We start from the raw sequence: 22196 nt of genomic DNA, 5'->3' as shown, positions 1-22196 counted from the left end.
TCTTGAGTCATTTTTCCTTTGACTTTTTCCATTAGATCTTTAAGTTTATCGATAAAAATCTGAGGTGCTTCAGTGTAATCGTACACATAGTTTTTTAATTTGTAAGCTTCATGAGCTACAATTGTTGGCATGGTGAGTTGACTTTTCAATGCTCTGATATACTCAGAATAATCGTTAATCAAAGGATCAATACGATTGGCCAGATGCAAAAGTTCATGAGCTAAGCCTTTACGAAAGCATCTCAATCGAGTATCATCATCACATTTCTCAAGAGACAAAAGATTAACTGTCTTTTTAATCCATGCATTCATATCTTCACCTTTGGTAAACTCGGTTACCTTTGGGTCTCGTTGATTAGAAGCAACCAATGCATCGATTAGAGCGGCAAAATGATCTGTACCTTGAGGTAAGGATCTCTCTCTTTGCTCTCTCACTGAGTGAGTATCATCATAATAACTACTTGCAATGGATGGAACTGGAGAGGGAGCACGGGAGGCAGAAGGTGAGGCTTGAGCCGAATGAGATGTCTCATTATCATCGCGAAGATTAAGTATCTGAGTAACTGTACTTATTGATAACTCAAGATTATTCAGAATTTCTGGACGAACGTTAATGATAACTTGTTCATCTCTTCCAATACGATTGATTATCACTCGTAACTCAGATTCACTAACACCAGAATCACGTAGTTTTTTCATCCATTCAGGTGCAAAAATAGCTCGAACATCTTGAACAGTAAGAGAACCAATTTCTTCTGTACTAAGATCATCACCGTTAACCAAAAAGTTAGTTTTAATTACCTCATATAGTCGACGTTTAACCAAACTCGATATTGGAGGAACAGAAGAACCAGACAAATGAGTAAGTAACTCGAGAAGTTGTTGATTCGTTAAAGATTCAATAGTTTCCATGTTGATCAATTCCGTTGGAGTTTGAACAGAAAGAGAAGTAGAATTATCAATGGAAACTTCGGGGGTAACACTCGAACCAGCAACTTGATTAGAATTGAAAGAAGATTCGTAGTTTCTTCTACGTGTATTAACCATTAGGTTATAAAAAAAACGAAAGTTTCCAAAATTGTCTCTCTAAAGAGAATGAGTTTGATAACGATTGATACACTAACAGAATCCTGCTACGATCGCCAAATTGAAGGGTGACAGAAGAATGTTGATTTGAACAATGTATATACGAAAGTATATAAAGAAGATTAAAGCGCAAATTTAACACTGGGAAAAATTTTAGTAACAATTAGGTTTACTTATAACCTTTAGGTTGATCACAATTTACCAATTAAGGTACACAAATGATTCAGTTCGTACCTTCAATAGAACTAAAATCAAAGTTCGATACTGGATTCCGATTAGCGTAACAATTTGAATTAACTCAAGTTAACAACGATAATGTTGGTTAAATACACAAATTTTATTATAAAGGTAAGAATAGAAAGAGTAAAATTAATTCACATGAAATGAATACTGAGATTGAAGAGATAACAGTTGGAAAGAAATAGAATTATAAATTTCACTAAAGTGATGAACATTTACAAACTAATCCATTTCGATCAATTACTTTTCTTCAACTCTTTTAATCCTTTCAATTCATAACCATTTATACTTGGAATTGACCGTTAATTAAATTTAAGGGAAAATCGATTGTTGATCAATTCAAACAAATATAAACATTAAGAAAATCGGTTGGAAACAACAACATCATCATAGTGTAAATTAACTAAAGTTAAATCAGTTAATGATTAATTTGTTATTTTCCTTATTTGGTTATTGTTAATTGGTGGGAAAGTTTTTCTAAAGATGAAGCATAATTCAAGATAATTAATCAAACAAAAGAGAGACAGTAAGTCTGTTTGTTTGTTGTTCATCAGAAGTAAATCAATTCTTTGGTTAAAGTAAATTAACTATGAGTTTCAATTTACAAACAAAAGTTAATAAAAACTAAAAATGAAATTAAATGAAATTAAATGATAACTAAAGTTAATTGTGATTAATATAAAAAGTGATTAAATAAGTAGAGTAATCAGAGGAACCTAAAACTCTACCCTACAGATTACCTGGAGCAATAGATTTGAAAATGATAAAAGTTTCATGATTGAAAAACAATATTCACCCAATAGGGTAAGAATATGAACTCAGATAAAAATGAACTGAATGGAGAACCTAAATTATTTGAATCAGTCTATTGAACTATTGTTTCAATGTAATTTTTGATTCATATTCATTTTGATTTCATGATAATATCATGATTACTGTTTTAACTTTTTTTCCGCTTCCATTTATAATTTTAACTTTACTTTTTTCATCTCTAAATATCTCGAGGTGTTATTCAAATTTTCCTACATGAGGATTCAGATCAATTCTGTAACTACATGATAATGTAGATAAAAATATGAGAAATATCGGGTGACCGAAAATGAGTGAGCATCTCACGAACCTTAAGTTTTGGACCCACGTTTCTACACATTTTAAGAAAGTAAATTTGACGCTGAGTCCAAAAATGTTCGGCTTTTTTTTCTAGGACGCACGGTTCTCAAGATATCGAGTGGCCTGAAAAGCGAACGGTTGACTTTGGACTCAAAATTTTCGGTCAAAAGTTATTCTTTTTGACCTATTACCTCATATATCTAAGCTCATCATTATCTGAAGTAAGGTTATTGAGATCTAACATGGTCGAAATCAACGAAAATTGCTCTTTAACTTTCCCATTATAAATTTCTCATAGAGAAAATCGCGATTTTGGCCTTTAAATAAGAACCACAGTTGCACTCGAACTTCGAAAATTCTGAAAAAATTCACTATTTATATTTGATCGATGGCGCTTTTAATGGCGCTTGAAATTTTATTCTAGGACCTACTATTCTTGAGATGCTCACTCATTTTCGGTCACCCGATATATTGATATTCATACCGGAAGTAACATGTTATCAAACATTAATATCAGAAGTTTAATTTTCTGTTCAATTGTTTTCATATTCTTGTGATCAGAACTTTTTCTCAGAATCTGATTTAAAAAGTTTCGGAATTTTCTTCATTATTTGTAAATCTTGATGATAATTTTGTGGTAAGAAAATTTCATGGGAACAACAGATTCCAAGTCATTTCTCCGATAGGGATGGAAACTTTAAATTCTTTATCTATCTTATTTTCAACTTTTTCTCAGCTCAAAAGTCAAAAAGCGAGCATGATGAAAGATGATTGTTGGTGAATTACTAACATGAATATCAGAATCTATGAATGAAATGGGATGAAAAGATTCCTGAAAATGTTCCAACATCAACAAATTTCCATGAAAGGTTCATATGGAAAATATATCATAAGAATCTTACTGAACATTCAATTTAAATTTATATCTTGAATATTTTCCGTTTCAATGTTATCAATCAACTTTTTCCTTTTCTCTTGTAGCCAAGAAAAAAGTTCAAATCAAGTTATCATGATACTCAGATCAGGTAAATTGTTCATGAGAAATTCAATTGCAAAAAATTCCATGTAAATGAATTGATAATTTTTTTCTCAACTTCCAATAAAAAATTTACTGAAGGAATTGCTGGAGAATGTAATTGTTATCAGTTCTCAATATTATCATAATGGTGAGTTCTAGATTAATGCTGAGTGCTGAGAAGTTGATAATGATATCGAATTGAAAAATGACCAAAAGAATAATAAAATGAACGAGTTTGGGTCACGCTAATGATTAACCTTAACACAATCAGCAATCTCTATCCATTAATGAATTTTAATCATGGATTCAATGAACAAACTGAACGAGATCTTTGTGATCACCATGAAACTAGCATTAGAATAATTAACTTGTTAATTTTATTCAAAATAATGACCATAATAAGACCCATAACAAAGTGACCTTATCCAGAAACGGAAATTGTAGTTCAAATGGATGGACTCACAGTCACTACGATGAATATAAAGATGATGATGAAGGTGATAAAAAGATGAGGTCAAAATCAATAGTTCATCAGATTACCTATGGAGAGTATGATGAACTGATTTAACGATAAAAAGAAACGACTGAAAAATATTGACACGAAATCGTAAGAAACTCAGATAATATCTACTTTTACATAGATCATCATGATCATCATCTTGCTCGTTAATATTATCACTGGTTTGAGGTGGATTCATTGGACGAACTCATTGTTATCGTTACTAAATTGTTCCGATCAACTTTTTCCTCTATCATATTAACAAGATAATTTTCTGATTAAATTCAATGGATGCTCTCAATTTCCTATTCTTTTATTGTTATATCATCATTATCCTTCATCACTGATCATCATTATCATTGCTCATTGTCATTATCATCCTAACAGCATATTATCATCATTATCTAATATAAATCAATGATTATTAACAATAATCCAATGATAATAAAGTCAATATTATCAGGATGATACTTTGATTAGTATCAATTATTAACTAATCAAAGATAATCCTGATGATGATGATAATGATGGTTAAAAGTTGATTGTTACACCAGAAGCAAAATCACACGATGATTAAAAAGTGTAAACAATTAAGTAAATGAAAGTAGATTATTTATCATCTTATTCCTTGATTGTGATCATTTTATGATCGATTCATGGTAATGAAATATTGAAATTAATGAATGAAAATCAAACATTGTAATTAAGTGTAGTTACTATTTACAGTTTTATTTATATTATCAAATAACATGAATCTAAATAATCATTTGCAATTCAATGTTATTTTCATTACAATCAAATCAACATTCAGATTCTGGGATTTTCATCATTGGAAAAGGTGAGCTACTCATTCAGGGCTCATTTCCATGATGGAAACATTTTTTCATCTTCTAGCTGAACTTTATCATGAAGAGTTTGTATCGAGAGGAACAAGAAAAAAGCAAGAAAAATTCATTTGATTCACTGAAAAAAAAGGTTAATTTCATGATAATGAAGGTTGAGGTGGGAGGAAAAAAGTTCATGATTCATTGCATGGTGATTACAAAGATATATAATCATCACGAAGAGCAAATCAAAGGTATTTTTTTTTGTTATTTGGTTGATCAAATAGACTAGGAAACTAAACCATAATTATCGTCATTAGTTAATGTTAAGTTTCCCTGATTGAAGTTAATTAGCCAAAACCATAATGATGATGATAATCATTTTCATCATCAACATGATTATCACTCACTGGAAGCAAAAATGATGATTGTTGGTAAAGATCAATAGGGAAAAAAAGAGAGGGAGAAAAAAATTATCATTCTAATTGTTACCAGTAAGTTAATTGCAATTGAAAATGTAAGAATTGTTTTCCACCACCTCATCAACACACTGATAACTTTCCACCTTCGTCCCACCCTCATCCAGACCAGTCTATCATCATTTTGCTCTTGATATTCATGGATAAATGAATTACCTGAAGTGAACTCAAGTCAATTGATATAAAGGTAAAAATCTGAATGAAGGGAAAACAATATATGGATTACAAGAGGAAGATGGCAAAGAGAAGGAGAAAGATTGAGAGAGAATATTTTTTGTTCTTCTATTCCTTCTCTATCATCTTCATCTTCATCTTCATCCTCATGATGATGATGACGATGAAATAGTATAGAAAAAGTTAGTGGCCATAATTGGTTTGTGAAGGTTTCGTTTGATTGAACAAGAATCGAGTGGAAACCCTTGAGGGCTCCAAAGCTTTTGAACAATATAATCATGATAATAATAAGCATGATAACAATGTTAATATACAACAATCAAAGAATCAGTAAATTGTGAGTGATTATTGTCCAACAATCAACTTAAATTCAATTTATCAATCGATGAATAATCCCAAGGTGGAAGCAAAGAAAAAAATATGATGAGAATTGTGATTTTTCATCTTGATATGAATATAATAATCAAGAGATCACTATTCAGAATTTAGAATTACCAATCAGATCAGTTCGATGATTGTCAATCAATAATCAATCGTAATCGATTGATATTTGAACTTAATTTTTTTCTCCAAGAAAAAGATAACAAATTAAAGACAATGAGAGATCAACAAATACCCTGAGGTGAATTTGAGAGTTGATGATATTCATGAGATTTTCTTTCATGATTTAACTTTATTTAAGTTCAGAATATTTGGAATGATAATCGGATATAATTATGAACTAGATGCCAGGTTAAATTGTGGTTGATTGTGATGCACAGATTGATTACAATTTAATTGATTTACTTATGTTGATACTCTGATCAGGGTAAAGATGTTGCTGAATGAATTTTGAATTATAATTCAGAGGTTAAATTGTAATACTTTGAATGTTAATCATTAACAATCAACAAGAATATGAGGTTAACACAATGTTGGAAATTGTATTTTAATCATCTTGTCAAAATGAATCATTAAATATTGTGAACTATTTTACGATTACAATCATGAGTATCCAGGGTGATACCAGAATCAGGATGATTTATCATATAACAACAATCAAACAACAATTAAGGTTTCGTGACACCAAGAAGGAAAAAAAGAAAATTTTTTTTTCTTCCAAAACAAAATTGTAACCTGATTCTGATTCCATGGGATGAACAATTATTACCATTATTATATTATCATGGATTCATTTGAGATTCTGGTAACACTATAACCGATTCTTTCCCATGTTACCTGATCATCTCATGAAAAAACTCATCGTTCTGGTGAGAAATACAAAAGATAAACTTATATAATTATTTGAAGATTTTTTTTTAATTCTATTTCAAATAGTTCAGGGTTCAGGAGCTTTTTTCTCTCTCATCATGATCCTATTGGTCAACAAGGAACACAACTCATCAATCTCAATGATATTGTCAATGTCCCATGTTGATTATTTTGCTGAATTTTTTTTCGATCTTCATTTTTTTTTCTTCTTCATTGTTGATAACAATCATCTGATAATCTAACATATTGATACATGATAAGATTGTTGTTATTTGCTTTCATCATCACATCATCAACTCTTGATAAAATTGGTGATAGAACTGGAGAAAAGGGGAAGAGTAATTCCATGAAAAGTTCATTGGAAACATGAGAAAAACTTGAAGCAACAGAATTTTTCTTCTTTCTCTGTCTATTATGGAAAAGAATCAAATTCAATCAGTAAACTATCATCTTCTTCATCATCACCCTTCATCATGACGATCATCAAACTGACCAGGGGAAAGTTTTCACTTGAAAATAAGACTCTTGAGATTACAGGGTGATGAGAGATAATCATAGGAATCATTGAGACTCATATATCATCAGATTTTCTAATTTTTTTTTCGCTTCTCATTGATTATACTTTGGAAACTTTTTGATTATCTTTTGATGATAGTCATTAATCAATCAATGAAAATATTTCTTCATCTTTCCCTGACAATTTAATTAAAGGTTCCAAGATGATCAACAATCAACAGCATTTAAGTTTGGTGTTAGTTAACTGTTTTGATAACATGTTAATGATTAAGTTATGATAATGGTTAATATTGATCATCAACATCACATCATCATGAAATTAAGTTTATTTCAGGAAAGATGTTGATGAAACCATTTCCACCATGAAAATGATTGAAACTTTTGCTGGGAAACAAAACTTTAATTGTCGCTAACTAATGATAATTACTATGGTAATTTAATCAATAATTGTATAATGATGATGATGGTGATGATTAATCTGATTGTTAATAAGCTTAAGAATTGGTGTTTACTCAGAGTGAAAGAAAATTCTGTAAAGATTAACTCACAATTTTCTCAGATTTTATCTCTTTTCCTCTGGATGATTTTCTCCCCTCGATCATCACCATGAATAAGTAAACCATTTCATGTAACAACTTTTTCCCTTCACCCTGAACTTGATGAAACTTTTTCACCACCTTTTCAAGTGTGTTAATTTTCATAAACTAATCTACTTTGTTAATCCGATTCATTGTAACTTGCAGATTAAATATTTAATTCTCACTATTACCATGAATCATAGATTCATGTTTCAAATGTGATTTCATGATAGTTGACATTTCAAATTATCATTTCGATGATGCGTTATCATGTTGAATCCACCGAATCAGGATTCAAGAACTTTTTTCTCTCGATATTCTAATTACATTGGAATCGTTTTTTCAAGAATGATTCGTTTTTCTCTCATCATCTTAGATGAGAAAATCAGAATTCTCTATTTTCCCTGGCAAGAGATTACACAGAATTTTCTGTCAAAAGATTTATCTCTTTTCCTTCATGATTCTGATATTCAAATCTATTTTCTCTCTCTCTCTCTTTTCCATGGATCTTTGTGTAAAAAATGAAGGCAGAAAAACATGATAGTTCATTGGGATGAATAAGTTTACATGATGATGATGAACAAAAACAACTGAATAATCACCATGAAGATAATAACAATCATCATGTTGATATAATAATTTACCAGGAATTGTGACAACCATGAAGAGGAGGAAATACCATAAAGAATGGATTTTAGGTTATTTGTCATGAACCATCATGAGAATGAGATGAAAATCCAACAAGAGATTAATCATATTCCAGTTTCAATGTTGATATAATTTAAATAATTAGATTTCAGTCGATTATTAAATTAGCTTTTTAAATTGTGATGACAATGAAAAACCAGGGAGACAAAAGGAAAAAAGTTTCACCATGAATATGAATCACAGCGGATTAACATTGTAATAAGGATAAATTCATGACAGTCAACAAGGTAAAAGTTATCATGAAAATTGGAAGAAAATTCAGAAAATCTAAAGATAAAAAAAACTACTCTTGAGTTTTTCCTCCATCTGAAACTCATGATATGGGTTCAGAATTTTGTATATTCATATTATGATCATGATGGCCTATGGAAAAGTTTTAAATTTTCAAATCTTCTTTTCTAAATATTAATAATTTCGTAAACTATTACATGATCATTATCTCAATAATCATAATGAACATTGAAATGATCAAAGTTTTGAATATAAAAAATTTACTCAACAGAAACTAAGGTTACCATTAAAGCCTATTGTCAATATTCAAGTGAAATTAGATTACCCCTGAGAGTGTTATTGATTGGTTAAACTTATCATGATTATCGTCATGATGATCAGGGTGGTGAAAAAAAGTTCTAAGAGATTCAATATATCGATTATATTGAATAATGAATGTTGAACTTTGTTTATAATTAATCGTACCACTTATGGAATACAACTGAATAAACTCTGAGAATGACAAAGTTCAAGGAACAAGTCTCTATCCCTCAATTGTTTTATCTCATACAAAATTCTGAGAGTATTGAAATTTTTCATATCAACAGCAGTTCTTATCATGATTATTATTATCATGTAATAAGCAAATCTCCAATGGATTAAGGAATTTACTTTATGTATTTATATATATTATTTTATCATGCAACTCAATTGTATATTATCATGAGGCTATCGTTATGATACTATTAAGGTGTATTTAATATCTATCAGTTTACCCTGAGGGTTTTTCTTTCAGTTCATTATCATCATGAGCTTAGAAATTGAACTTGGTGATAGCCATGGAGTTGAACTTTCATATTAATATAACTTCAATTCAATTTACAGAGTTGATTGTTGCTTTTTCTTTTCGATTCTATCAGAATTATATCATCAACTCAGTAAAAGAGAGTATTTTTTCAGTATCAAAAATGAACTTTAATTCTTTGAAAATTTGTTTCCTTCTTATGATATTGAAGAAAATAAAATTCTCAGAACTTTTTTTCTTCCTTTTTTTCATCTAATACCGAGAATTGAACATTTTTCCTTGGATTTACACAGAAAACATTGTTGATAATAACTCAGCCGAAACTGAATGTATCATGAAAAAAGTGATATCTAAGTAAACAGGATGACCAAAGGGAGAGGGAACAGAATGATAAAAGATGATGTCTCAGGATGATGATAATGATGATGATGGATATGAACACATGTATTAGTAAATCCAATGCATAAAGATGAAGATTCATCTTTGAACATAGAAGAAAATTTTTTTCTCTCCTAAGATTAGTTTCTATTCAATACCCATGAGAGATACCCGAGAGAAATAGTTGTCATCATGATGATGATCACTAAAGGAGATATGATAATTGTTTGTTGTCCGATTTTTATCAGAAATAAACTCAACTCACAACTTTACTCTTCCCCTGCTCGAAATTGAATTGACAAATAAAAGTTTTCTTTCTCCATCCTCTAACATAAACACACACACACACAAAAAGGTAATTGCAACAAGAGAAACAAAAAAAAATCAGCAACATTTTCCTTGGAAGATTCAACCTGATTCCTAATATCAACAAGAGAGAAAAGTTTTTTCATTGAATTCTCAAGTTATTCAAGGGGAAAAACATGAGAACGGAAAAATCAAAGCTTATGGTGTAAATTGTTAATTCAGTTATGGAAAATGTTAATACCCATGAACAGAAAAACTTGTAATAACTGATAACAATGTTGTTAGTCAGTGTCAACTTACAATGAAGAGAAATGTCTTTTCTCATGAAAATCGCTTCTGAATTTCATCTAAATTTCAATCAGGAAGAGAGAGAAAAAGTTTCCACCATTTTAATCAACACCCTAATCCTTATCATAATAATTTAGTGAATATATACTCGTGCATGAATACAGTATGTTCACTAATAATACTAATCATGTATACAATTAATAGTCCAAGGTAAATGTTACTCACAATTTTGTTTAATAAATTTTTCCTTTTTCTTTCCAGAACTCAGAAGAGAATCAATTTTGCATGATAAGCATCATGAGAATGATGATAAATGTAACATTGGAAATAATATGTAATCATCATTATTTCGAGACTACTTGTTAGTATATATACATATTAGTAATAAGAAAGGAAAAAAGGGTATTCGAACTCGATTTTTTTTTGTTTATTCGAAGAAAAAAAAAGCTCTAAATTTGAAAATTCTCAATAATCTAAAGATAATAACATGATGACTACATTGGAAGATGAAGAGGGAAAAATAATCGATAGATATTAAGCTCGAAATAATAATAATCTCGAAACAGTTTCATCATCTCTTTTTTTTCATATTCCAGGTGAAATCAAAGATTCATTCTTATCATGACCTTCATGTTGATTCATCATGAAATGATTAATAAGCATTATTTTTGATATGTAAAAATATGATTAATAAAAGATAAACATTACTCAAGTTGTGCTACACTCGCAGGGAAACATGAATTTTAATGTATATCATTATGAACTTTTACCAGAATCAACTGAGCAATTGAACTTTTCTCACCATGATAGATGAGTATTCATTTGGAAAATGATTATTATGATGATTCAGATTCTTAAAGGATAATTGCTCCATCATGTTACCTTTAAATATGCACATGTATGTTTGGCTGGATTAAACTGTTTGGGTCTTTTCATGGTAGAGAAAAAAAAAGTTCTGAAAATGTATTAATTCATAAATTCTGTAAAATTTCATCTTTCATATTGAACTTTACCTGTTCACAATCTGATTGATTCTGTTTACTTTTCAGGTTGTATTAACAACTACAACTTTTCAATCGTTGATCTTTAATATTTGTCAGCTGTTTATTATCACTGATTGATGAATGAATGATAATCATGATGATGGTGATTCTTAGGGTTCTGAATAAATGATTCTTTTTTTCTCCTTCCTCTTCCCTGTTTATTGGTTGCGTGTGAATTATGAATATTATTTAGGTTACAACAAATTTCATCACTTATCATCATCTATTGTTTATCAATCTCTCTCATTCTCATCAGCATACATTTCAACATCGTTGCATATTCATCATCATCATCATCATCATGGTAATATTCAGTGTATGTTTTTCCTTTCATCCACATATTATTTTCATCATTTCTCATTATCGTCATGAGAATGAAACTTTTCCTCCTTTTATCATCTTAAGCTTCTGAATGACAATAATCATCATCACCATTGTATTCACATTATTTTTAATTCTCTTTTTATTATCAAATTTGCATAAGAATATATTTTCTGTCACTGTGATTCTAATATCACCTTATTTTCGTCAATAGATTAATATTCAAATTCAAACATTTAACTTGTCAGAAATGTTGGAAAATTTTGATAACAAATATTCATTTGTCAAGAAAAATCAAACATTCAAAGTTTTGGACAGTAATTATCACCATTAATGATATTCAGTTCTCTACATGGTAAAAAGCTGAGCAAAACAGAAATTAGGGTAATAGAAACGTGGAAACGTGAAAGGAAAATGAAAGAAAATTTTGAATTCGAAAGAGGAAAATGGAAAGAAAAAAAAAGATTGTTCTATTCGTCAGAGGAATAAATCTTCAATTCTGTTAAGGAAAATGGTACAACTCTGAGTGGTGTTGGGAGTATGTTCAGATAAGCAAATTGTCTCGCTTATCTTATCCCATTACCCTGAATACATGTTATTTTGCTTATTCTGCTTTCAAGGCCAATCATTTATTTCCCTGTTCAAAACTCTATCTACCAGAATGCTCAGTGTTTCATGATGTTGAGTCAAAAAATAGATGGATAAATATATCTTACATATTCACATTTAGCTTAGCAGAAGAGAAAATTTTCTCGATTATTCAGAGGAGAGAGAGGAAGAGACCTCAGTCAAACAATCATTTTCCATGTTCCCTTTGTGTTCCCTACCAGAATGTTCAATCTCTAACTGATATCTCTTCAATTGAGATCCCATGAATACCCACGCAACAAACAAACAATCAAATACATATTAGTGTTTCCATCTGAATATTCATATCACTTTTACATACTGAAAACTATTATTGTTGTGATTATCATGAATTCAAAGGGATAACCATGATAGGGAGAAAAATAGTTCTGAAAAACTTTTTTCTTTCTTAAATCTTAACCGAAGGAAATGCTTCATATCATATGTAAATACTGTTTCAATAGTGATGAAAAAACAGCAAATATTGAAATGACAGATCATCGTCATTATGTTTATGTTGACGAAAACATTTCATGACAACAAGAATCAAAAAAAGTGGTTCAAATTATACTCAATTTAAGGCAATCATATGAACTTTCCCTGTGAATATCCAAGCCTGAATTCGTGTTGATAACGAGAAACATGACTATCTAAATACCCACAGATTCATCAGTCGACTTGAATCTTTTTATATCCATGAGAGAATCGGAATATTTTCATGTTGATATCGTCACAACTCTTACATTAGAAGCAGAAAGAAAATCATTTGGTATGGAAAAAAAAATATTAGAAGATGAAAAAAAAAGAAAACATAGAAACATTGAGCTCAGAGGATATCATGTATACTCTTGGGATGGTGATTAAATTTGATTGTTGATATTAATTTCCCTGATTATGCAGACATATAAACACCGAGAAGAAAAGTTCTGAGCTGAATGTTAAATCTGAAGGTATTCATTTCTCATTCATTCAGACACGAAGCAAACAAATCAACCTAATCATTAAATTAATTTCAATATAATATCATGATTCATGATAACAACAATCTAACCTTTAAATATCCTACTCATATTTTCATATTAGTTTTCATCATGTAATCACATCATGTAATTATAATTCAGGCAAATTTTATTTATCATATATGAAAAAACAGAATCATTAACATTAATTGTTAATAGTAAATATTAATAGTTTAGCAATTTTTTATATTCTAACAATTTTCAAGAGTAGAAAATGAAAAAAAGTTCTGACATAATTTGGGATTTTTTTTTCTGAAAAATTCTGAGAATTCTGAATACTCTCTTCATGATGCTGAGGATTTATATCATTTCATGTTAATCATAAATTCAAACATATGATAATGTTAAAATGTTAAACTAAGGTAAATGTTTAATGTGTAGATTAAAAAAAATAGATTCAGTGAATTGAGATTGTTTTTCATTCTGAGTTACATGATGATTTCAATTGTTCTGATGAATAGTCAATGATGATGAGAAAAAGATGATTACTTTTATCTGACTTTAAGTGGATCATGATGATACAATGAAATAATTTTCTTTCAGTGTTATTAGCAAATTCGTGTTTCGTATCTCTCACAGCATGGGAATCATAATAACCTCATGGTAGATGAATTCAAGATTCGTGAACATTTTCAAAATCAACATGAAATTCATTAATTCTAATATTGAAAACTATTGTTAGATAAAATTGGATCAAGTTATCATATTTGTCAGAACTTTTTTTCTCTATCAAATGAAATCTATTTCATCCATTCAAATTTCATGGCGATTCTTCAATTCTTCTGAATTCTAAGGTAAAAGTGAATATATGAAAAGTGAAAAGTTCATATTAATAATAAAAACAAGTTCTAAAAGATTTTAATCAAAATTCTGATGAGAAACTGAGAAGCAAACAAAAAAAGTTTCATATAAACAAATTTCATAAACTTATCTTCAGAACTCCGATTTGAATGAAGTTCTCAATGAATCTGTCACTGATTGGGACAAATTAATGAAATAGAAAAAGGCTTGACCAAAGGTCGAGAATTTGTATTTAATCATACAACTCAGCTAATATAACTTAAACTTCATTAGGATTTCACTCCTTGTTCCGCAAATTCTCAGCCCTTTTTTATCTCATACTCATGATGATAAAAGTCATCATAGAAACGCCTATTTATCATGAAAACATCAATTCTTGGTCAAAAAATGAAAGGGGAAACGATGATGCAAGGTAAGAATCAATCTCAGCTAATAATCGTCAAGAAGATAGTTAATCATGATAACGAAAGAGAGAGAGAGAGAAAGTTTTTCATCATGTTCAGTCAAGAAGAAGATGAAAAAGTATCATGAAAAATCTGATTTCAATTCTGATTCAGGTGAGATTGGTATCATCCCTTTACCATGTTACCTATTCCTTTTATCTTATGTTGTTGTTGCAAAACAATCAGAGGTTTTCAGGTAAAAAGTTGGAAAACTTTTTCTCTTCAACTTATCATGAAGATTCAGTGCTGGGTGTGGTTCTTGTGATGGGTTTTTCCAATAACTATATAAATGAATGAAAGAAAAGAAACTTTCAACTAAGAGAAAATCAGTTTATTTCGAGGTTCTATTAATAAATTTACTTTCAATTGGCTTCGATTCATGAGAATTGACTCAATCAATGAAATTGAAATGATAACATTTCATTCTCATGAATTTACCTCAATCTTTTTACTTTCAAAATAAAGAGAAAAAAAAATCTTCGAACTTTACTTTCCACCTCAACTCATCTTCAGTGTCTAAATCCTTCCCACTTTCATCTTATCATCATCAAAATCACACTAAGAAGAAAAGTTCCAAAATATCAGACTTTTCACTTCCAACTCGAAAATGTTTCTCTCATGGTTATCCCTCTCAAAACCGTTTCCAAATGTAACTTTCACACCCTCTCCTCTACCCACCCTCCGAGTTAACTGCTAGTTAGTTGATTACTTTGTTTCCTAGTTACCCAAATGTGTTATTAATGAGTTAAGCCACAAAGACGAACCCATTGATTACCTTTTTATTGGTCAGTTCATTCAATTACTCACCAAGGTAGAGGAGAAGTTCAAGATTATCATGAAAAAATAGCCTTCCCACTCTTATTTTCACTCTCACTTTCCTTCATCAACTTAATCATGATCGTTTGTCTCTCTCTCTTTCTCCTTTTTTTCTTAAGGAAACTTTTATTGATTCAGATTCTTAGCTGATTATATGGTTCGAACTGTATTGGTGGTGTGAAAATAGAAAGCGGGAGTGGGAGTGGGTTAAAGTTGAGTAATAAACTTGATCTAATGTTAAAATGATCGTGATCAAATCACACAAGTGATGATTATCATCTTATTATTGATCAAAAATAAAAACTGTTGATAATAAACTGATAATAAACTATCATCAAGATAAAAGATATTGATAAATATATTAACTGAACAACCGGATGAAATAAATATTATATCAAATGAGTGAAAACATTTCCTACTTCACAGAAACTTAAGGTGTGATGATTGATATTTTTTTTCACAGAAAATGAGAAATTTTCAAATCATATTAGCACAATAATGTAAAAGTATAATGTATTAATAGTTGTGTTCATCGGAAGGTAGATAATGTTGCAAATTCTGAAAATGAACATTAATATATTGGCGAGAGTAGAAAGTTATTACCATGTGAAGAAAATTTTCAAAACATGATACAAGGATAATGCTGATATGATGAGGAAAATGTTGATTCTTTTTTCAGCCAAACAACTTTTTTCACTTTCGATCTGAGCGTAGGAGGTTCAATTTCTTAATATAATCCAAGAACTCTGGTCAATTTGAAATTCAATGTTTATTCTGATACTGATCATTAGCTAACGAGAAATAGAAACTTTCTGGTTCGAAATTGATGACAAGAAAATTTGTCGAATTTCAATTTTTTCTTCAATCAATAAAATCATATTAATATTCTAGCTTCATGTTTATTTCAATCAACAAGCATTAATAATCAACTCGAATCAATTAATATGAGATTGTCCATTTAAATCAATCGCTGACCAAATGTAATGAAACTCAATCAATTAACTGGAGAAGTTGATTAACATTGAAAAATTGATTTTCTTGCTTGCAGTTGCAATTTTGTGTTGACCTTAAATGACTATGAAGATGATTTGATTGTTGTTGAAAGTTAATTGTCCTTGTGCTGCAAAAATCTTGATTGTCTGCAGAAAAAAATGCTTGACCATTATAATGATAATTTGCAATTAAGTTAGCAAATCAGTGGACTGAATATATTTAGATTTAATTGTCCCTCTGGTCAACTCAGCATTTTGAATTTTACTCTTCTTTTTGATTGTCCACCCTGAGTCTTTGTCCCCATTCACCCACTGGACTGTTTACCCAAAAATAACCAGGAAGGTGATAAGATATAAAAGGTTGAAGTGAATTCTGTTCTCAGAATGATTAATGAAGATGAGAAGATAGAGGAAGAGTATAAAGATGATAAGAGAGATAGAGAGATAGAGAGGGAGAGAGAGGGAGAGAGCGAAAAGATGACGAAAAAAAGACAATCAGAAAGGAAGATGAAAAGTGGATGAAGATGATGATCTACATTAATTGGACTCTAGTGGGACATAAAATTATATCCTTAATCCATTACAGTTAATAATTAATATGAATGTTGAACTACCATGAAGACTCAGAGATGAAAATTGAGTTTCATTCATTCAATTTTTCCCTCTCATCCTATTTTCACGTTTCCTTTTCCTCTTTCAACATTAACTAATTGTTTTCATATTTTCCATGAGTGGTAATCTCAAACAATCTTACATGAAAGTTTCATCAGTTATCATGAATATTTCAATGAAATAACATAAAGCAAACATCTCAGGAAGCAATCAGTTAATTGTAAAACCTAAATGATTCATTCACACATTCACCACAACTGAACCATCACAACACCGAAACATCAAATTTCATGAAATTCATACAATTCCTTTTCTTTTCTTGGTTGAATTTTCTTTTCATCTTCTTTCAAATATCATCACCATCACACCTTCATGAAACCATCATTCTCATCACAAGTATTCATGGTTATAATATCACATTAACAGTAATGATGATGGAAGAATTAACTAAATTTTCTTACCTTCATTCAACATTTTCTGAAGCTGGAAAAGAAAAGAGAAAAAAATTCCACCGGCAAAACTGAAGATTCTGAAGAAGAAAAAAGTTCTCCCAGCCCAAAGTTAACCACTTTTCATGAGACTTTTACCAACCTCAATTTCCATCTCCTTCATCCTTTCCCATGAAAACCTGAATAACCTATTAAACTCGATGAGAAAATGTTACAAACCCCAAAAAAAAAATTCGACGATCAAAATAAATTAGCTTGAAATATGTGATAGGAATAAGATTGTTATTTCATAATATATTGCATTCTACTTCCTCTTCCTCCACCACCACCACCTCATCTTCATTTAATCCTCTGAAATAATACTAATAACATACAGGTCTGATTTTTGCTTATGTATGAGCTTTGAGAATCTTCAAGTTTTACCTTGAATATTACACCATGAATTTACCACTCACCAGACAGATAAATGAACAGAATTACTAATGACTCATGTAGACGATAACATAATGTAGTTGAGTTGACATTTCAAAGGTGATAATTTTCGCCTCGAAAACAGCATATTCAGTATCTGATCAAAGTTTCAATGGTAATGGACACAGATAATCACCTTAGTTTATCAAGAGGAGAGAACCAAAAGTTCAGTTGTATTTTCATGATTCATACACATTAGCATGACAAATAAATAACAGTTAATACTCATATGTTCAAGCAATTGGATGATATTAGCAGGATAATTTCAATGGACTATTAATACTTTCATTGGACATATACTTAAATTGAATATCTTCCGAGTTGATGAGGTAACTTTTAGATTCCCTGAAACTATTGGCATGATAACAGTCAAATTGGAAACAAGAAACGATATTTGTTAGCATCAAGTTTGATGAAAATAATCATCATGGTGAGTATCAACATCTTGAGCATTAACATATGAACATGACAAAAAATACATGATGAATTAACTCCTCGTCATTTTATGAGCAAAAAAAAGTTTTGAGTATTCAGTCAATACATTTTTGTTCATTGTCACCATTTTATTTATTAATAATTGTCTTTCAATATGAACATACATGATATTAAACTAAATATCATCACAATTATCTGAACTGAACGACATGATATCACATGAAAGTATAACATTCATGATAATGAGGGAGAATCGATGAAGAAAAAAATGTGATGCAGGACTTCCCATCATTAAAATAATTCTGTTATCAGAAAAATCATCGTAGGAAAAAAAAAGAAATGATTCCGAATCTTATCATCATGACAATGAATTGATTTGCAGGAAAATAAATACACAAATATCAAGAAAATCCCATCATATTTATCATTCATCATGATAATCAATGATCACCATTAACATATAAACGTTTCCATTGATAATATGAAAGTCAATCTCAATTATCAGGGGTATTAATAAGCTCTGTCGCTTTTGGTACTTCACTTTGTTCAATTATTTCTCGAAATTCAATAATGATAATCATTCAATTTCTTGAAATTTGGACTTTTTTCAGAAAAAAAATCTGAAAAGTTACCATTGATTTAATGGTAAAAAGAATTATTTTTTATCGATTTTACAAAAATGTCCGAATTTCAAGATTCGATTTCTCGATAATCATAGTTAATTGTCCATTTTATCACAGAAAACCACAAGTTCTGTTTTCTTTGGGCCTTTGAAAAAGTGATAACGGTCATTTCAGGTCATGTTGGAAAAAACAACGAAAACCAAACTTTTTTCACCTGAATCCATTTTTTAAATTCGAACACTATTCATAAAAAAGATCTGAATGTTTACATGAAATCGTTAAAAAAACTCGAAAACGATGAAACTTATTGATACCTCTAACATCAACAGCTGATTGAATTGAAACAATTATTGATCCATATGATTATCACACTTAATTACATGTTACCCATCATATGGTTTGATTCAATTACTCAATGAAAACATTTATTGGTTCATGATGATCAAAACTAATCAAAATAGTCAAATCAATTTCATCATGAATTTCAATCAAGAATCAGATTTATCCATATATAAAAAAAAATGATGTACATAAATATAAATGAATGAAGCAAAACAATGAATAGAAATCACCAAAATATTATCATTATCAACATGGTAATATGGTTTTCATCATGTATTCCTGTCAAACTTCATTATTATTCAATATATATTATCATGAAAATGATGATGGTAGGAAATTAGAATAAGGAAAATTCAATTGCAGGTAAATTTTTGCAATTGTTTTGTTAATTTCTGTTAATCATTATTGAACCTTTTTCTCATTATTATTAGAATATACAGAAAATAATTAAACCTTAATCATCATTGTCATCATCAAGATCATTATCATTATCATGATGATTATTTCATTTTCCCTTTTCTCTGAGCATTTTTCATGTTTCATTTTCCATCACGAATCAATCGATAAAAAAATTGGGAATATATCGATATCGATTTAGAGAATTACATTTTCCTTTTCTCTTAGTGTGTGTTTCTGTTGGCACTCAAACTCAATTTCAAATATTATTATTATGACAAGATTAAGATTCTACAGGGTGAAGATCAAACTACCCTGTAAGCTTTCAAGTTTCTAGTTTTATCGCTTCTTCTTCACCATGATTATCATGATTTTCAACTGGATTCTGTAAGTTTACTCATTCAAAGAGTCACACACAATACAAAGTATTTTATGTGTGAATGTTTGTTCAATGATGATATTCATGTTTCATATAAGGATGAACCAGGGAAAAAGATTACAGGATCAGAATCATCATGAGTATCAACATTTTCATGATAAACCAATTCAATTCTGGTCACAGAATTGAACTTTTTCCTGTTTGTATGCAAAATCGTAATGAATTTTTTTCTTCTTTCTTCAAAAATAAACATTGAGTTCTAACTTTTTTTCAAGCACATTCATTATCAACATGATTAGATTCATGATGAAATCATTAGTTGACTTGATGATATTTATATGTACATGAGAATAAATCAAGAAAATGAAATTTTCAGTAACAAATGTCATAAGGAATAAGAAGGAAAAAAAATACATAAGCATAAAAATCAATTGATTGAATCAAGGAAATAAAAAAAAGTTCATGATAATGATCAGTTATTCAATTCATTTTCTCAAGTAGTACTATTTAAGGTAATTTTTCATGATTGAGTTTTCATGGTGATGAGATTTACGATTTTTATAATAACTGAACATATGGAAAAAGTAATGAATTTTTTTTTCTTACCTGGGGTATTCGGAATAGCCTCAGTAGATTGGCAACTTGAAGTGATACCTCTGAATAGGAACCACCGACAACACCGTAAATGGTTTTCATCCCATATCTGGGTCGAGGTGGAAGTCCATCCTTACACTCAAAAGCGGAAGCCTCAAAGGCGGTGTTGATTGAGGCTCTGATAAATTCAAGAGATTGATTCAGTGCATATGAATCAGATGAACAAGTATCCAAAATTATCGCTCCCATTTTGATATTGGGTAACAGGGTAGAGTCATTGTTGATCTTATCGATAGCAAAAAGCATCGCCTCAACCCTTTGGACACCACGATCCATATTGAGTCCACCACAAGCTGATTGATAATTCCCACCAATTGAATTACCAGCCTTGGTCCCTAAAGATCATCATCGTCATGAAATTAACAGAGAAAAAAATAAATGAATAAAATCAATTCAAAGATCAGAATTTCAAATTGGTGAAAATTCAACATTATCAATAACTTGTTCATAATTCAGTGTTGATATGATACAATCTTTTCCCCCAACTCACCCTGATCATCATCATTACCTTTTACTAACTTAACAAATCAATGAGTCAACTAATTAGTCTAATTTATATAATTTGAATGCAAAATTTTCATGTAGCAAATTATTAATCAGTTATCTAGATGGTTCAATTGTATATTGAGCAATTTTAATTGTTTTTATCACCAGGGTGTCAGAATTATTGGAAACTATTATTATTATCATGATGTTTAAAAAGTAAAATAAAAGGATCAGGGAAATTCATCAACCTTGACTAATAATTGAATAAAATGATAACATGAATCCTGGAAACTAATATTTATCTACATGATATTAATTCAAGAATAACATGAAGGCCGGAATTATTATTGCAAAATGTAAATTTAATTGTGAAAAATTAATTGTAATTCAATAATGATCTAGAAAATAATCAATTTAATTCAACAATTCTATTCATTTATTACCATGAAGACAAGATTTTATTACATTTGCAAGATAGAAATTTCAAAATTCTGAATCATTATCATGATATAAATATCAAGGTAGTAGAGATTTGAATCAATATTTTGCATTTGGGTCAAACTATTTTTTTTTATAGCCAAAGGCAATTAAATCTCATGAAACTAATTAATGCCCTAGATGTCAGAATTGAGATGAATTTCATTTATCATGAATAATTTTAGAGGCGATTCTTGATATTATCTTATATGATAATGTTTTATTATTTAGGGAGGAAAAGTGGATAAGAAACATTAAGAATAAGAAAAAAAAATCAACATTGATTTATTTTCTTCCGCCTTCAATTTTTTGAAAAGAATAATTTTCTTCTTCTTATCAAA

At 29.6% G+C, this 22196-nt stretch overlaps 1 protein-coding gene across 1 annotated transcript in view; it reads right to left on the bottom strand.

The window, feature by feature from the left end:
* LOC128387470 (metabotropic glutamate receptor 3-like) overlaps positions 1-22196 on the bottom strand; it is a 49169-nt gene that overhangs the window by 25021 nt on the left and 1952 nt on the right. The window contains exon 2 of the mRNA XM_053346678.1: positions 20845-21227. Within this exon, the coding sequence (XP_053202653.1) occupies positions 20845-21227 (383 nt within the window). The remainder of the gene's footprint in view (positions 1-20844; positions 21228-22196) is intronic.

Source organism: Panonychus citri, unplaced genomic scaffold, assembly GCF_014898815.1.
Source record: "Panonychus citri isolate SS breed McGregor unplaced genomic scaffold, ASM1489881v1 Contig00002, whole genome shotgun sequence".
Classification (NCBI taxonomy): Eukaryota; Metazoa; Arthropoda; class Arachnida; order Trombidiformes; family Tetranychidae; genus Panonychus; species Panonychus citri.
This window is presented reverse-complemented; position numbering and strand designations above follow the sequence as displayed.